We start from the raw sequence: 17,388 nt of genomic DNA, 5'->3' as shown, positions 1-17,388 counted from the left end.
CTTGACGCTCTTAATAGCTTAAGTACTTCGTATTCGTATATATATAATATATATATTTTTTTCTGATAAGTTAAAGCTTATTTACGTTATGAGAATACTTTCCTTTCAGCCTTCCGCACAAAAACAAGTTTTCTTCCTTCGCAAGCTCAGTAGGTTGTTCAGAAGTAGGTGGGTGAGCAGTCGCACATTATTTACATCGCTATCGGCAATTATGTAATTTCGTTCAACTCCAATTTTTTTATTTTACATTTTCCTACGTTTTACGATCCTACGTACAGTACAACAGCGAATAACGCACCTAATAAATATTGGATTATAAACACATGCCTATTGTAATTTTTACATAGCGTAATTGCGCAATTGAGGCTTTTAAATAAAGAAGTGTTTACTCGAATTGTTTGCTAAAAAATATCTCTAAAAGTGTTAACATAATTATCGCTAAGCTACAGTCTTTCTCTTTAGTAACCAGATCGGCTAAGAGGTCAACTCCGTGCCATCTGCTAGTATAAGCAGACAATTCGAATAACATCTGTTAAACTTTCTTTGTTTATTTGGAGCATTTGCAGTTATCGATATGTTAAAATAAAATCGTAAACGTATTTTAACAGATAATTTTTACTTATTTTTTCTTAACATTTATTTAATTTCCAACGACCTTCGAAATGATACGAGAACGTCGAAAAGCACGCTACGTTATAAAATATTTAGTTTTTTAATGTAAATTTTATTATATTTTCGTTCTAGATTTTACCGCCTACGTAATTAATTAAGCTTTTATTTATTTTTTAATATGTTAAACCTAGGCCAAATATGGCGAAACGCCTTTTCTTTTTAGATTTTCGTTTCGATCGAATTTTTCTCCGGGCAATATTTTTATTTCGTTGGTAGTTATTTGATCAACGTAGTTATATTGCACAACTACTAATCGATCTTTAAAGAAAAAATATATATATATCAATAATATTGTTGCATCGATCGTAACGCATTAGCACGAAACTTCAAAGCAGATAATTTTACACTTTCCTAAGCAAGTTTTGAGTTACAGTTTTGTTTATTACTTATTTGATTTTAATTTTTAATTGTCGCAGGAACCACTTGAAACATAAAATACATTCTTTATAAACAGATAAGTCTAATTATTGGAAATTTTATTTAACTTCAGAAAAGATAACATAATTTATGCTCAATTCATTATTTTAAACATTGTAATATAAAATATTTATTTATTTATTTATTAGTTTTTTTATAATAAGACGAGACAGTATTTAAACAATAGAAAACTTTTTCTTAGCTGTCGGCATATTAATTGAAAGAGATGTCTTAATGAACGTTTTCATTTGATCAGCATAATTTTTTTTTTTTTTACTTTTCTTCTAAATATAATCTCTTGATCTTTTATTTATTCTATTTTTAAATATTTTCAACAATCATTAAAATAAAAAACAAAATCAGAAGCATGAAAACTCGAAGAGATAAAGCATACTAATATGAATTTATTATATATTTTTCAACTTCAAATTATTTTATATTTTAATTTAATTTTTTTTTATAAAACAGCTTAAATAATGAATTTTTATTATTTTATTTTTTTAGACGTTATAATATATTGTATAATATTGATAATGTTTAGCATAAATTATCTTTAAAAGCGACAAGAGACTATCGATATCGTATCAAGAATTTTCAATTTTTAATTTATCAAACGGTGTCTTCTTATTTTATTCCAAGGCTGAATTATTAAGAACATATTGGAATTGCAATTAAATCTGTGAAACACGATAAATCAATCAAAATTCTGTCTGTTTTTTTTATTTATTTATTTAAAAAATTTGATTATTAATATTCATTATATGGTGATATAATAGGAGAAACTTATACATAAAACATTAAAATATTAATTTTTTTTAACCTAACATAAAGTGAATGATAACTTAATCATAGCCTCTTTGCTAACAATAAAATTTTATTCTTATCACTTTTTTAGTGTAACCTATTTAATTTTTTGAATTTAAATATTAATTGATCATAATTCTGCAATTAAATATAATAATGTGATTACAAATAACTATAATTATTATTCTGCTTTAATTTTCTTTTTTTTAAAAAAGGCAAGAAAAGGGAGGAAAATTACCTGAAATTTTATTGACAAAATTATCTCTAATTTTTTTTAACTTTAAACTGATAGTAACAGTTTATTTTCTTCCATTAAAATGAAATGCCCTAATAAGAAAGAAACGTAGATGATCGATAAAGCTTATTATTCGTTTATTATCATGCTCTACTTGAATCTAACCTATTTAAAAGCGTTAATAAAGCAGAAAAAATAAATTCTCTCGTGTAAAATTGTATTTTCAAATATTTTAAAGTGATTTATAGAAATATAACTCGATAGAAACGTCATTAAATTATTATAAAAAGTTACGGTAGCGAAATAAAATTCTAGATTAAAATCAACTTAAAATAAAAATAAAAAAAATACTAGATAATATTTTTATAAGAATTTTCATTTACGCCACTCCCATTTTAACACCCTCTAATACTTCCCACTTGAATATGTTCTGCTGTTTATCAAAATTTAAGATGTAAAAATTCACTTATAAAAAGGCAGATCACGTGATTTAATTTTTTTATATTCGATAAGTTTGAATGCGTTGCTCTTATATAGTTTTAAATGCATAAATTAATTTTTCCGTTTGAGTGGAAGTAATTAGATCTTAGGAACAACTGTGAAACGTAACAAATCAGACACGGCTTACCCACTCAGTCTGAACATGATTTACATTCATCTGTGGGTGTCACATTCTCCACCTTGACTGTGATAAGATTAATTCTAGAAATAACTTTGCCTATGGGTTCACAAAGATATGTTTGTCCCCATAGTAAACTTTAAAATAAAAAGAAAATAAGAATTAAAATCAGTAAAATCTATTCATTTTTTTTTAATTTTTTTTTTAATCAAAAATTTAATTTCAGTTTCTAAATTTAATAATAATTTTATACGCTATTCGAAGATTTTAAACGTCATTTTTATTAATAACAAAATTGCATTTAAATGTTTTAAATTAAATTACCTAATTAAGAATTTAAATTAAGTTAATAAATAATAAATTATTAATGATAGTTTTTGTAATTTATTCGCTAGGATGATGTCACTCTTATTCGTGTGATGTTAAATGTTTTTTAAATCCTAAGTCAATGATATTAAATTGCATTGATGCAATATTTGGTTTTTAACTTGCCATTTTTAACTAAAGGAAATTCATTTGATCTAGGATAAGATACTAAACTCTGATATAAATCTTTATTTCTCAAATAAAGATTAAAAAAAAAGGAATGTTAATAATTCGTAAAGAATTCAAAATGTATTTTGTAATTTAAAATAATCTGCTTGTAACTATTACAATTTTCGAAACAATTTCCAGAAAGATTACTATCGTTTTTATATCTGATTATTCAGAATTAAATATATGTAATGGCTCGCATTACTAAAATTATAGTTTATAATTTTTTAAAATAATTCTAAAATTAATCGTAATTTATAAAGAAAAAATAAATCTATAACTTGTTATTTTGAATCTTCAGAATACGAGAAAGGATTGAAAATTATTACCCCCATTACATTCATTGAATATAATGTATATATTGATGCAATAATGTCACTTTAATTTCGTTCCAAATTTATTATTTATTTTAATAGTTTCTTTTTAAAAATGGTAATTTACTTTTTTCTCATTTATTTACATTTATTCTCGTAAAAATTAGCTTAAGATAATTACAAATTACAATAACGACACATTGATTAGTCATAAGACAGGAAGTAAATAGTATATCAAGATGTATAGTATATACATCTTGATATAAAGTACAGTACCTGGATAAGGCTGCAAACAAGGTACAGTGCAATAGTATATACAGTACCTGGATAAGGCTGGATAAGGTACAGTACAATAGTATATACAGTACCTGGATAAGGCTGCAAACAAGGTACAGTGCAATAGTATATACAGTACCTGGATAAGGCTGCAAACAAGATTGAAAATACAGACAAATTCTAAGAGAACTGAGTAAGATTTTTACCCCGTAATGGGATATGACTCGCCAATGACAAATAGCTTAAAATTATAATATAAATATTAAAAAGTTATCTATAAGTGTTTCGTTTTTCCCCCCTTTCTTTTAAAATGCATTTCTGTAGGTCTATATTATGTATCATAAAATATAATTTAACGTATACTTAAACTAACAAATTAATTATAGATAAAATCTCTCTTAAAATCCTATATGTTGTATAAAATAATTATCTTTTCATATATTCTTATATGCGCTTATTATTATTATTTTTAAGATATTCAAAAGAATATAAATATTTTGTTTATATTTTATATTCAGAAAAAATTTTAAAAATTTTATTTGAAAACTGATAGCATTTTGATTTTGTTATGAATATGATACATTATATTATCATTTCAGATTTATCTCTAAACTAGAGTTTGTATTGCAGATATGTTGGTAATTTTTAAAATAATTTATGAAAAATAAATATGAATATATTAATCACGAGATTATTTTTAAACTCGATAAAAGTAAAATAAAATACATAAAATATTTTTTTTTGATAGAAGAAAGTTGTAAAAGTTTTCTTCTGCCAGAAGAATTTTTAAAATCTTCAATCATGGATCAACATTCCTATGACGTCTATTGAACTGTGAAATTCTTTAGACATTCCAGAGCTATTTAACAGAAATTCGATGTTATATATATACTTTTTCTAACTGAAAATAATACTGTTTATTTAGTTTCTTTATTACTTCTATCAATTTTAATCGAATTATATAGGTTTTTTTTTTTAATTTAAAAAATAATAGGATAGTGCTAAATGATCGTCTACAATATCAATACATTCTCTCTCATTTCTTTTAGTTTCTTGAAATGCTTGTCGTGCCGAGTTAACTCTAATCGTGTTATTGTAAGAATCATGTTACTGACATGACATAACAGTTTTTTTTTTCTTTCTTTAAATATTTTCAAATCCTCTTTACACATTACCTAACTCGGACATACGAGAACATCTCAATTAAAAAAGATAACTTTTTATATTTTTTTAATTACCAAAATTAGCTTATGATCCGGAAATAATCGTGAGCCAGAAGTTCAAAATTCTCTCTCTTTCTTTTTATTTTTTTATTATTTTTTATTAATTTGCAAACAAACTGGATCTCGTAGGCATTCGTGTTTTACCACATCGACTACACGTCCAAGGTTAACTAGAATATTGTTGAGTAAAAATGAAGTTGCTGATAATAGAATTTGCTACAGTTTAATGTTAAATGTAGTATTGTTTCTATTAGCAGTTAATTATTTTTGAATAATATTGATTAAGTTCCATAATTAGCTGTAATTGTTTAGTTAAGCAACGAATTAATATGTTCTAAATAGATAATATGATAAAATTATTACTTAAAAAATTAATTTACGTTTATTATATCGTTTAAATAGATTTTAAAATGTAAAAATGGGTTAAATAAAAGCACAAAGAAACGTTTATTTAAGGAAATTAAATGATAAAATCGCAGGTTATTTGTTCCAAATTATGAAAATTGTGCGTGAGAGTCATTTATCATTGTGAAATTATAGCCTGCTTTAGAAATAATTTTTAAATATTAACTTAAGAGTTAACGGTTTAAACATAAAAAATTTTCTAATCTTAAGTAAGTTCTTGTTTCTTATTTAATGAGAATGGCATTACAAGAGAATGTGCCTACACTTAAAAAATACTTTAGAACGAAATTCTCGGAAAATGACGTGTTGGCATGTATGGTTCTATTGAGTAAAATACCTTGTTTATGAGTTTCTTAACAGCTCTAGCGAATGTTAAATTTTACTTAATAAGAAAGAAACGCAATTATTTTTTTGATTTTTGACTTTTTATAATTGGATGCAGGCATACAAAATTTTTTAAAAAGTAAAAAAAAAACAAATTAAATGATAGAAAATGCATTAAATATTTTGAGATTGTGTAATATTTAAATAAATATTTTGTCCTTGTTAACAAGATATGCAATCAATATGAATTGCAAATGAAACTAATTTGAATAAAGTTTTATAAGAAAAAAATAAAAATAAAAATAAAATAATGTTCATATAACATATAAAGTTCTCGTTTTAATAAATTTGATATAAGTAATCAATTTTTTTAAAACCAACTAATTTAAATAAGATAAAATTTTTTTTTAATTTTCTTATTAAAAATGAATGTGTAGCAAATTTAGATCTTTTTATCTGAACATTTGGCTAACTCCTGCCATCTGTTGCAGAAATTATATAACAAATTAACGAAACCCTGTCGAAAATATGCTTGTAATTAGTGGAAATTTTGCGTTCTGCTATTTATAGTTAAGAGTCTTTCTACTCTATTAACTGACTGTATAGACATTTATAGATTTTAGCCATGCTGCTTACTCAAACCCGTTGCTGTCATATAAAACACCGGAAAGATTCTTAACAGATATTGAATACACGTGGTTGATTTTGATAGACACAAGCAACCGCTTCACTAGTAGACCTTAATATACCAGATTAAGTAAAATTTGAAGTCACATGTTTAATCATATAAGTGTTTGTTTCGTGTTATACACAATTTTTATAGATACACAGTTGTTCGTAAATATTCATATAAACAGGAACGAATTCTCTAGGCTTGCTTAGCCTGCACCACATGCTTAAATTAAGAGAAAGTTTTGACTGTCAATATACTTTTTATACGAGAACAAATATGCCAATAATAATTTATCCTAACGCGTAAACTCTTTTATCAATTGTGTTTGCTTTTACATTGACAGCTGTCGGCTAGCCGTTTTAAGTCAGTGCGATGCTTGTGTGGAGGTTTTCCTCAGCAAACAAATAAATTTTTAATACTTTTTCATTATATTTCATGTGTAGATATAATGGACTTTATAATAGTCCATACTTTTTTTTATTCACACCAAATAACTTTTTGCCTATTGTTTAGTGCTAGAGTTAGGCCTATTATTCTTATTATAACTTTCAGCATGCACAAAAATTTTGGTTAGGATTCGCTCTTGCATATAAACATATTACAGTATCTGTGGAAAGTTTCAAGATGTTGAACGAAATCCATAAAGTAATTTTTATGTAGCTTTGCTATAGTTATTAACTAAGTATATGACTAGAACACAGAAAAAAAATATATATATATATTTCAATTAGAAAATTATCGAAGAATAAATAAGATTATTATAGGTTACAAAATTCCCTTTATTTTATTATTATTATTTTTTTTTTTTTTTTCAGTTCTAGCTATACCATTCTCCATAACATATTCTTTAGATAATTTATCTGAAAATCATATCTGATATTAAAAAAATATACTTAGTAATATATATAGATGTACCCAGTTTAGAATGAAGTTCCAAAATGAAATCGAACTGAAAACATAATGGTAATAATGGAGCAGGATTCCCAAGGTCGCGCATAATCTTATATACAGGTATTGCCATTTAATTACACGTTTGTTGTGATGTTTGTAATTCACTTGTATGCTTAATAACTGTGTTAATCGAATTATACAAAGATGGTGCTTTAATTAATTAATTATAATATTTTATTTTTAAAAATTCACTGACATTTCAATGGAGAACAACATTAAAAGAAATCAAAAATCATACTGACTGAGAACAATGTAAATATCTATCAGATGGTAGAGCAAACATTTTTCTGACGATGCCAGGTAGGAGTACCCAAAATTTCTAATTTTACCTTATTTACAAAATATATATATAATATTTGAAATATAATAGTTGAAATATAGTATATAAATTAGTTTAAAAAATTAAAATAAATATAAGACATTTATTATTTGTGGTCATTTTATAAGATTCACAGTAAAAAGACTGTATAATTTTTGCACGATAAATTGTCAATTAAAATTGTTTGGTTTTTAATTAAATAAATCTGATTCTTCACTTAATTTCTATATATAACATATTATAAACATTAAGCTTGAAAGTGTATATGTAAATAATTTTTTCCAAAATATTTTCCCTTAAGGGTTTTCCCATTCTGTATCCAAAATAGGTCTATATGTTAACGTAGGCCTAAGTTGAAATATGCTTCTCCATTTAGATTAGAAGGTAAAAAGTTCACTACATCTCGTGCTTCTCTAATATCCGTAAATTTTAACTGATCTGTTAATTAATCAGTTGATCCGAAAGTTAGAAATTCAATAAATGTTGAATTTCTTGATTAATTTTAATTTTTAATTCATTTCTTTCGGCAGTCGTACTTAGGGATCGACTATATAGGCTTATATAAATTTCTTACTAACCAATGTTTGGGATGTAAACTTATCATCATCATCTTGAAAGGGTTATAGTATAATTTTATATTATTGAATGACTAAAATTAATGCAAATTTTACTAGACTAATGAGCAATTATTTATTGTGACATCGTCACAATGCCGGGCTGCAATGTTTAATTTTTTTAATTTAAAATCTATGTTCTCCACCTCAAATTAATACTGGCTTACCTCTGAACATCATATTTTTCCTTTAACAATAGCGTCGAGCCTGCACTCCTTTCATAGAATCGAAGTAACATGCCTTCCGGTTTTCATCAGAAGTTCATATATAGTTAATCGGGGACTTCTGCCTCCAAGGTTTCTATATCTGGTTTCGTCTTCTCATCTATCTAATTCCGTTCTCGAGATTAAGGAAGGACAGACGGACGGACGACAGTGGGAATTTATAGGTCTACAGTTTTTTTCAAATTACAGCCCAATTATAATTCAAACCGTATTATTTGTGTTCAATTTATTTATTTTTTTTAAATACTCCCTAATATAAATTGTAAATTCTGAAATGATTTTATATTTATTTACATTTGCAGCATTCTTTTAGCCCAAAATATATTCTGTATGAAATGATATAATAGCCTATATTAAGTTGACTAAGAATGCTTCGAGAATTCGGTTGTGGGAATGTTTTAATTTAGTAATAATATAAATAAATGTATTTTTAATGAGTTGAAAAATTTGATTCCGTTAGCAGAAATATGTGTGTACTGTATACGCCTATTTATAATATAACCTACTACATTACATTAAACTGTTTTTTTTTCAATTCTGAGTTAATGATTTCTCATAATTATATTGTTAATAATTTATATACCACAATTATTTATACTTTATTGTTTAATTTATCCGCTGTCTTTGTTAGAATGTATAAGACGTTCTCTTTCTTCTTCGGAATATATCGATACTAAATTATCCCGATTTTCATCCGTTCTTTTAATGTGTTCGGGATTTGTTTTTCCTTTTCGTTTCCTTACAGTTTTCTCGGAACGATTTCTTTTTCTATTTCCTTCTAACCTTTCCTTGAAATATATCACAGGATCACCATAAAAGAAAACCCATCCGATATGAGATTTCGTAGGATCATCAGTTTTATGAGCTTCCCTTCCCGATGTCAGTAAGTATCGAGATAATATAAAAATGAATAACTGTTCAAATATAAATTATCGTTCTATTAATCCAATAAAATATTGAATTATTCCTTTCACTAATTTTTATTTAAAATTACCTGTATTGTCATTATCACTACTATAAACCATATTATTTTCTTCGTAAGAAGAAGTAGATATTGCGGTAAAACATCATTACAACCTTTACTATTGAACATTTCTATAGTATCATAGTGCATTAGTATTCCTTTTCTTTCTTTAAAAACAAATTTTGGATAGCATGGACCATCAAATGTTAAATTACAGCAACTTTCAGGTACCCATTCAGCCGTTAACTTGTTTCTGAAAACATATTTTACAAATAATACAGTTAAATGTTAAAAATAGTATCAAGATATCTTACTCGATGCCAGTTCTTTGAATGATAACTTGTCGAGGAATCCAAGCTATATCCATCCAATCTCCGAATCCTTTACCACCACAACACTTCAAATTAATCTGTAATTTATCTAACATGACTTTTATATCTTCAGATAATCTATATTGTTTCATTGATGAGATTATATCGAATTTCCACGGAGGCTTCAACTCCCAAAAGTGTGAGGTTAGTATAAGTAAAAACACAACTTCGCTCATGAAGAACATAAAATAAAATAGGATCCAATAGCCAAAATAATTTAGAAATATCCATCTGTTCCACGCGTTACTATAATTTGAACTTATCAAAGCTCCCGATAAATGTAAAATAATGCTGATGTGTGTTAGAGTTGTAGCGAAAATTTCTGTATCTTTAAGGTTTAAACCAATGAGAGAATTCATTTCCACGTATTCGATTTGATTATGGCGATTAAGTAGAATTATAGAATAAACAAAACACATAATAATATGTAAAAATAATATGCAAAAACCAATAATTCTTCTCTCACTTTCTGTAAGTAGTATTCTCATTTTAAACGTTATTGTTATACACTGTAGGTTACACTGTAGACTATTGTTAAATACAATTATCTCAATAATTTAAAAGAATTGTTGAGATAATTGTAATATAATTTATGCATTATATAAATCTATAACAAATTAAATTCAATTAAAATTTTTTTATAAACGTTTCATACAAAACAAAAATACTTTATGGATATTCAAACTTCCATTATTAACATTCTTAAATTATATTTCGGGATATTTGTTTAATAATAATGAATAAAAATTTTTAAAAAATAATGCTGATTCTCGCTACTATTTGTTTATATTTGCCTATTCTTACTACTAAAATATTATTAAAGGTAGGTTATCATTTAATAAATATAATAGGCCTAATAAACGGATTAAATTTAAGAGTTAAGTTGGAGTTTTTACTTTTGTTTAAAAAAATTCTTGTGTTCGGAAATTTGCAGAACAGACAAAAATTAATAAGAAATTGTTTCTTAGAAAATGAAATATTTAAACTGATTGATAACACATAATTGTCTAAGTTGTTTCACTAGTTCTAATTCAAAGAAAGTTGTACAGCCTACATATATGTAGGGTAATGTTTATAGTTTCTAATATTAAATTTTTCGCGGGGTTTAACATAACCTTATTTGGGATCTGATAAATAAAAATTTGAGTTTTGATAATGTTAATGTTAATCTTGAAAATTTAATTTCCTCTTAGGGAATTTTTATAAGATTATTTAATATTACTAATTACATGTAGCCTAATAGTTTCTGTATTTTAATCCATAAAAAATAACAACAACAATGAATTTTCTCCTTTACTTAGCTAAAAATTATCCACTTCAATAATTAGCGAAAAATTTACTTCGTAATCCATTAGCGACGCGATACTATGGAGAATTTCACGCCATTATTTAACTTAAACGAGCATAATTAATTTCTCAAATCAATTAATTAACTTCTTTTATTGAATTGAAAAAGTTTAATGTATAATGAATATTTGATACTTTTGAGTTATTTTCCCGCATGTCGCGTCGCGGCGTGTGTCGCATCTGATTCTGATGTATCCGCCGCGCTTTATCATGTCGCTTACGAAAATAATGCAGACGGGTGCACAAAGTAAGTAAATTTCGCACAAATCAAAGATATAATTAATGTTTCAATAATATTAAAAATATATATTTTTTAATCAAATCAGAATAATTACCTCTTAAGAAATAAAACGTATTACACAGTGTTTAATATTACGCTTTAATATGCAAATTAGTCTTTGATTTGAGAATTTGTGTTGATGGAACAATTTGCGGACAATGAATTATTCATCCAGCATTTAGAATTTACCTACGTCCGAAGCTGGTGTTCGTATTCTAAAGGAATATGGTATACTATATTCTCTAAGATTTCATAAAAAAATCATAAAATGAAGTTAGATTTACAGTGAAAAAATCCAAAATGAAGATGAGGTGTGACAAAATAACAAATGTAAGCGTGATGCTGGTATACCGACAAATACATGGAAAAGGCATAAGTTCAACGTGGAACATCGTGAAAACATTTAAATTGGTATATTTCCGAATTCGTAGTTGATAAAAAACTTATTTTCCAAATTAATAAAGTTCCATGAACGACTAAAAAGTATATGATAAAAAATGGCTATCCTGTTAAACCAGTATTTGAAAAAAAGCAATGTAAGTTGAATTTGTTATATTTTAACATTATACAAGGGTTAATGTATACCTAGGTAGTCCAAGATGGCGGCTCGTCTCTGAAACAGTGGGGACGCACGTACTAACCTAACCTATATTAATAAATTACCATAATTATTGCCAACTAAATTATTAGAATAGGTTAGGTTAGTACGTGCGTCCCCACTGTTTCAGAGGCGAGCCGCCATCTTGGACTACCTAGGTACACATGTATTGTACTTGTATAATGTATTGTGTAATGTACTGTAACATACTACGTAGTATGTTACAGTAATAATAAATATAAATATTTGTCATAATTTTAATATTTGAATGATTGATTGATTAATCAATTAGGGTCGACGAAACTTTGTTAAAAAAAAAATTTAAATATTGAAAATATTACCCATTTTTTGCTCTCAAATAAATAAAGGAAGATGCCTTTTAAAAATTACGTAAGAGACTGTTTCATACGGTATATATTTTATATAAAGGGCTAATATTGTATAATGTATATAATATTGAAGGGAATCGACGGGAAAAAGTTTCTTAAATGAGGGGGGCCCATACACGAAAAAGGTTGGGGAACTCCTGTTATAGGGCCTAATCAGTATTCAGTTATTGTCATCATCTTTGGGTAATAGGCCTTAAGTTCTTTTTGTGCTATTCACCTTTTCATGCGACTGACGATATGCGATCATTATCAGTCTTAGCTAATTTTTCCTTTTCTAAAGTTAAATCGCTTTAAATAGTTATTTGTTCGCAATACAATAGTTTAAATTGCTAGGATTACGTTAGCTCTTGTTAAAGTTGGTAGCGGACAAACAATATTAGAATCAATGAAATTAGAATTTTTTGAATTGCAGTCTTATTTACTTAGCGTAACGTTATAAATCTGTTACCATCAGTTTAGACTAATCCCAATGATCACAATAAACGAAGTCTACGGTATAATCTTACACTGAGAATAAATTTGAAAATGTAACCCCAAATGATTCTTTTTAAAGTATTTTCTAAATTACGATTCTACTGTTTACATATTTATTGGGCTGCAATTTGAAAAAAAAAAAAAAAAAAAAAAAAATTGTAGACCCATAAATTCCCACTGTTTCTGTCTGTCCTTTCTTAATCTCGAGAACAGAGTTAGATGAAACACGGGATATTGAAACCTTACGGGCAGGAGGCCCCAACTAATTATATACAAATTTCTGGTGTAAACTGAAAGTCAGGTTATTTCAATTCAAAAATTTTCCCCTGAAATGAGTTAGATAGATGACCAGCACCACTATATTGTTAAAGGAAAAATATGATTTATAGGGGCAAGCCACCACTAATTTGAGGTGGAAAGCATATATTTTAAATATATATACCATATAGTAATTAGTAGCATAAATAAATCTGATTAAATAAAAATTTTATCGTTGAATATTGTTCAGCTTCTTAAAAATGGGTTAATGTAACCCTTGGTGCCAAGATGGCGGCTCGTCTCTGATTCCAGCAAGGAAACAGTGGGACGCACGCTCTAACCTAACCTAACCTATTCTAATAAATTACCATAATTATTAGCAACCAAATTATTAGAATAGGTTAGGTTAGGTTAGGTTAGGTTAGAACGTGCGTCCCCACTGTTTCCTTGCTGGAATCAGAGACGAGCCGCCATCTTGGCACCTAAGGTAACATTAACCAAATTAATTTTTACTAATATGTATAAGATACATTTTTAGATTATGAAAAGTTAATATTAATGTGGATTTATTAAATATAAACAATTGTAATGAAAGACTAAACAACATTATCAAGATTTAACTATCTAAAGAATACATTTATTTACCTCAAATTAATTATGAACATTTACAATATTACAAATTTTTATTACAAAAAAAACAGAGCATAAAATGATTAATTTTACAATATTTAAAACTTGCTACAATTTTTAAATCAAATTTTTATAGGCTGTTTAATATTAATCATTGCATGTAACAGTCTTTCCATCTCGTCAGAATTCAAATCTATAAAATAAGTAAATATAAAAATTAATTTACATAATAATAAATATAAATATTTGTCATAATTTTTAATACGTAACTAAAAAATTAAATAAGGTATTTAATTATATAAAAGTTAATCGCATAGAAGTAACATATAAATAATAATCCGATTAACAAGTCTGTTACTCTGTTGTAAGAATGCTACACATCATCAATTTATTGTTAGAAAGCTTCGGAGCCTCTTTGATTTTTATTGAGTGAGCTCCCTATTTGATAAACATTCACACGAGAACTTCATTTATTCTCGATTGTCACGGAACATATGGGATTGAAGTATATAGAACAATGAAAGGCCAGGGGTTAGAAGAACTGTGGTTCTCACGGGGCTTGCCCTCATCTTGCTTTACCACCCGCTGTTATCAATAAGAGTTGAATGGAAAGTGATAGCCGACTTCATTCTTTTCCACATCCTTTTAATGCTACACTGGCTGTGACATTTTGCGAGTGAATATTGGCACGTGCTTCTTCGATTTATTCCGAATAAAAGAATGAATGCATAATTTATAACTAGACAAGTCTATTGAGTTACTTTTCAGTGATAAATTTAGGCTATAATTTTTCTATATTAAAAAGGTTTGTTGTTAAATTTTTAATAGAAAATTTTAGTTAAGGTTTATATCAAGTAGAAATTTTTTAATATAAATATTAGGGGGAAATTCGGAAATTTACTTAAAATTTTAACAGTTTGTGTACGCGCTACGCAAATGCTTAATATGTAAATTACAGAGAAAAACATTTCACCCCAATGTAACACGATGAAGGGAAAAATCAATTTTATTTTGTGAAAATCTAACTTGTAAACATCGTAGATATATTCAACAAGAATTAGTGTAAAAATTTCATGCAGTTTCTTCAAATTCGTGTGTACAATACATGTGTATATCACTGACGTACCCAGGGAAGGGAGCCTGGACTGACTTAGAAAGTATGTTTTATAGCGTATTTTAATTGTTAAATTTAAGCTACTTATGAATAATTATGTTGAAAATAATAATATAAATCAACATAAAATATTCAATAAATTCTAATTGATATTCAATTTTCTCTAATATACATATTAAAGCAAATTGAATGTATACATTTTTTTTTTTTTAAATACATGTATGTTTGTATAAAAGCATGCACCACCAAAAAATTCCTGAGTGCATTAATGTGTGTGTGTATATATAATATAGAAATATACATGATTTAGTTACAATGCCTGTACAAGATATAAAGCTTATATATATAAGCCTAAATAAGCTATGATAAATTTTTAAATCAGTTTTCATTAGTATCTTGTTAAATTAGTGTTTCAAAAAACTCAAAATATTTTGCTTTTTCTTTACAGTAAAGACTTACAAATAGGACTTAAATATTATAATATATATATATATATTTAAAGTATAATTTTCATAGCATTCACTTTGTTATTTTGATAAAATGAAAATATATAAGAAGAAAATAATACAATTTAATATATTTTAAAAGATTTTTATCATTTAAACTTACTTTTACATAATTTATTAATCAGTTCTTTGTGCAGATGATCGATGTATTTTATAGTTTCTTCAATTATCATAGTCTGCATAAATATATAAAATATATTTGTAATATGAGCTAATTTAAATAAAATTTTTCTTCTTTTTATTTTATTTTATTATTAAAATTTTTCTTAATTAACTAAGTTGTTAACTGTTACGATAATTTAAATTACAAATTGAAAAAATATTAAATATTTAAAAAATTATAAATACAAATTTACCTTTGAAATGTTTTTTGAACTCTTTAAGGACGGAATTATTAATCGCAGTTTTCTATATTCATACTTTGTGCTTCTGCTTCTCTTTAGTTTTCGTTTACATTTTTTTATTTCCATAATTTAAATTAGCTGTAGCAGAAAGTATCAGTTAGTTCCGTTTAACATCTGATTCGGGCATTTATTAAATAAATACATGTGGATTCGCGCTTACCACCCCAATGACATCATCGAGTTTTCCGACCAATCGCGCATCATCTTAAATATACAACCAATAGATTAATCGATAACATTACGTCATTCTTCGACACACCAATAAGCTGCTTGTTTTTTAAAGTTTAAAATTATAAACGTTATTTTATTTATTTTATTAAATTTTAAAAATTGTACCTATAGTTTTATCAGTTGTAAGATGTCTATGGTTAATAGAAATAGTTAAAAATAAAATGACCGTGAATTTAATTTTAATTTTTTGTTAAAATTTAGATATAAAATGATTTATTTTAGTAGATAAAAGTAAAAATACGTATTCAAGTCGTAAATTTTAAAGTAGAAATAGATCTAAAAGTGTGATATTAAGCAAATAAATCCTTTCCAATACAGTTTATAAACAATAGCATTTTTATTCATTATTATTACTGTATTTTTTTTTTTTTAAATGAGACATAAACTAAGCGATTAATAGAATTACAAAGCTTACGGAAAATTACTGTTTCGGGTGTTTTTTCCCATACAAATTTATTTTAGCGAACGTAAAATCCGATTAGAGATGTTTTATGATTTAAGTCACCTTGAGAAACACGCGTAACTTCTTGGAAATCTATCGTATAAAGTATTTCAAAAAATCCTGAAAATTATTCAAGTTTATTTTACTTTTTTAACTGGTTTCCATTCTCAATAAAAACAAGTAAAACAGTAAAAACAACAAAGAAAACTCTATTTTTAATTTTTCTTCCATGAAGTGAGGAGTTCCTTGTAAATTTAAAACTGCTATCTGTTAATGTAAAGTCAAATATAAGAACGAAATTTTAACAAATTTCGTCTTTCTTTATCTTCTGAAGTTGTTATACTTAAGAGGATTCGAAACAAAAATAATTTCAAATTTATTGATTTAATAAATAATTTAGAAATGTCACAATAAATGAAATGTAATAAAGTATATACATAACGGCGATATGAGAATTATTTTTAGTTAATTGATTTGATTAATTTAATAAGGGTTTATACCAAGTTGTACGAAAGTATTTTTTTCCCCTCACCCAGAATTTAGATTAAAATTTATTTGTTGAAAACTACAAAAGAAGAAATATTTATTTTATTGAATATGTACAGTACTGTACATAATTTGGATTATTTCTCCTCTAGTCTTTTAATGGAAATGTTTAAAATGTGTAATGCTATCAAGTGATTTTCTGACGTCGGCATAGTTTTTTTTTCAATTGTCATTATTTTGCTTGTATGTACTGTACAGTACATCGTTAATGATCTATTGGAAAGCTTTAG

The 17,388-nt window shown here is 26.1% G+C and overlaps 1 protein-coding gene and 2 long non-coding RNA genes across 3 annotated transcripts; all 3 read right to left on the bottom strand.

Annotated features, from left to right (window-relative positions):
- Positions 1-1,674: 1,674 nt before the first annotated feature.
- LOC136984013 (uncharacterized) lies at positions 1,675-3,612 on the bottom strand. Its single transcript, XR_010882138.1, has 3 exons — positions 3,563-3,612; positions 2,757-2,884; positions 1,675-1,766 (listed from the first exon to the last, which is right to left on the bottom strand). It is a non-coding gene; the product is annotated as an uncharacterized lncRNA (long non-coding RNA).
- A 5,537-nt stretch (positions 3,613-9,149) lies between these two features.
- On the bottom strand, positions 9,150-10,440 carry LOC136984035 (peripherin-2-like). Its single transcript, XM_067280950.1, has 3 exons — positions 9,883-10,440; positions 9,599-9,821; positions 9,150-9,518 (listed from the first exon to the last, which is right to left on the bottom strand). Exons 1-3 carry the CDS (start codon positions 10,425-10,427, stop codon positions 9,216-9,218), a joined length of 1,071 nt encoding a protein of 356 aa, XP_067137051.1. The 5' UTR covers positions 10,428-10,440; the 3' UTR covers positions 9,150-9,215.
- Positions 10,441-13,996: 3,556 nt separating this feature from the next.
- Positions 13,997-16,086, bottom strand: LOC136983984 (uncharacterized). The gene is made up of 3 exons (XR_010882131.1): positions 15,892-16,086; positions 15,639-15,711; positions 13,997-14,108 (listed from the first exon to the last, which is right to left on the bottom strand). It is a non-coding gene; the product is annotated as an uncharacterized lncRNA (long non-coding RNA).
- Between the last annotated feature and the right edge of the window lie 1,302 nt (positions 16,087-17,388).

This window comes from Centruroides vittatus, unplaced genomic scaffold, assembly GCF_030686945.1.
Source record: "Centruroides vittatus isolate TY-2023 unplaced genomic scaffold, ASM3068694v2 contig_900, whole genome shotgun sequence".
Lineage (NCBI taxonomy): Eukaryota > Metazoa > Arthropoda > Arachnida > Scorpiones > Buthidae > Centruroides > Centruroides vittatus.
Note: the sequence above shows the minus strand (reverse complement) of the source record. Positions and strands in the feature narration are given on the sequence as shown.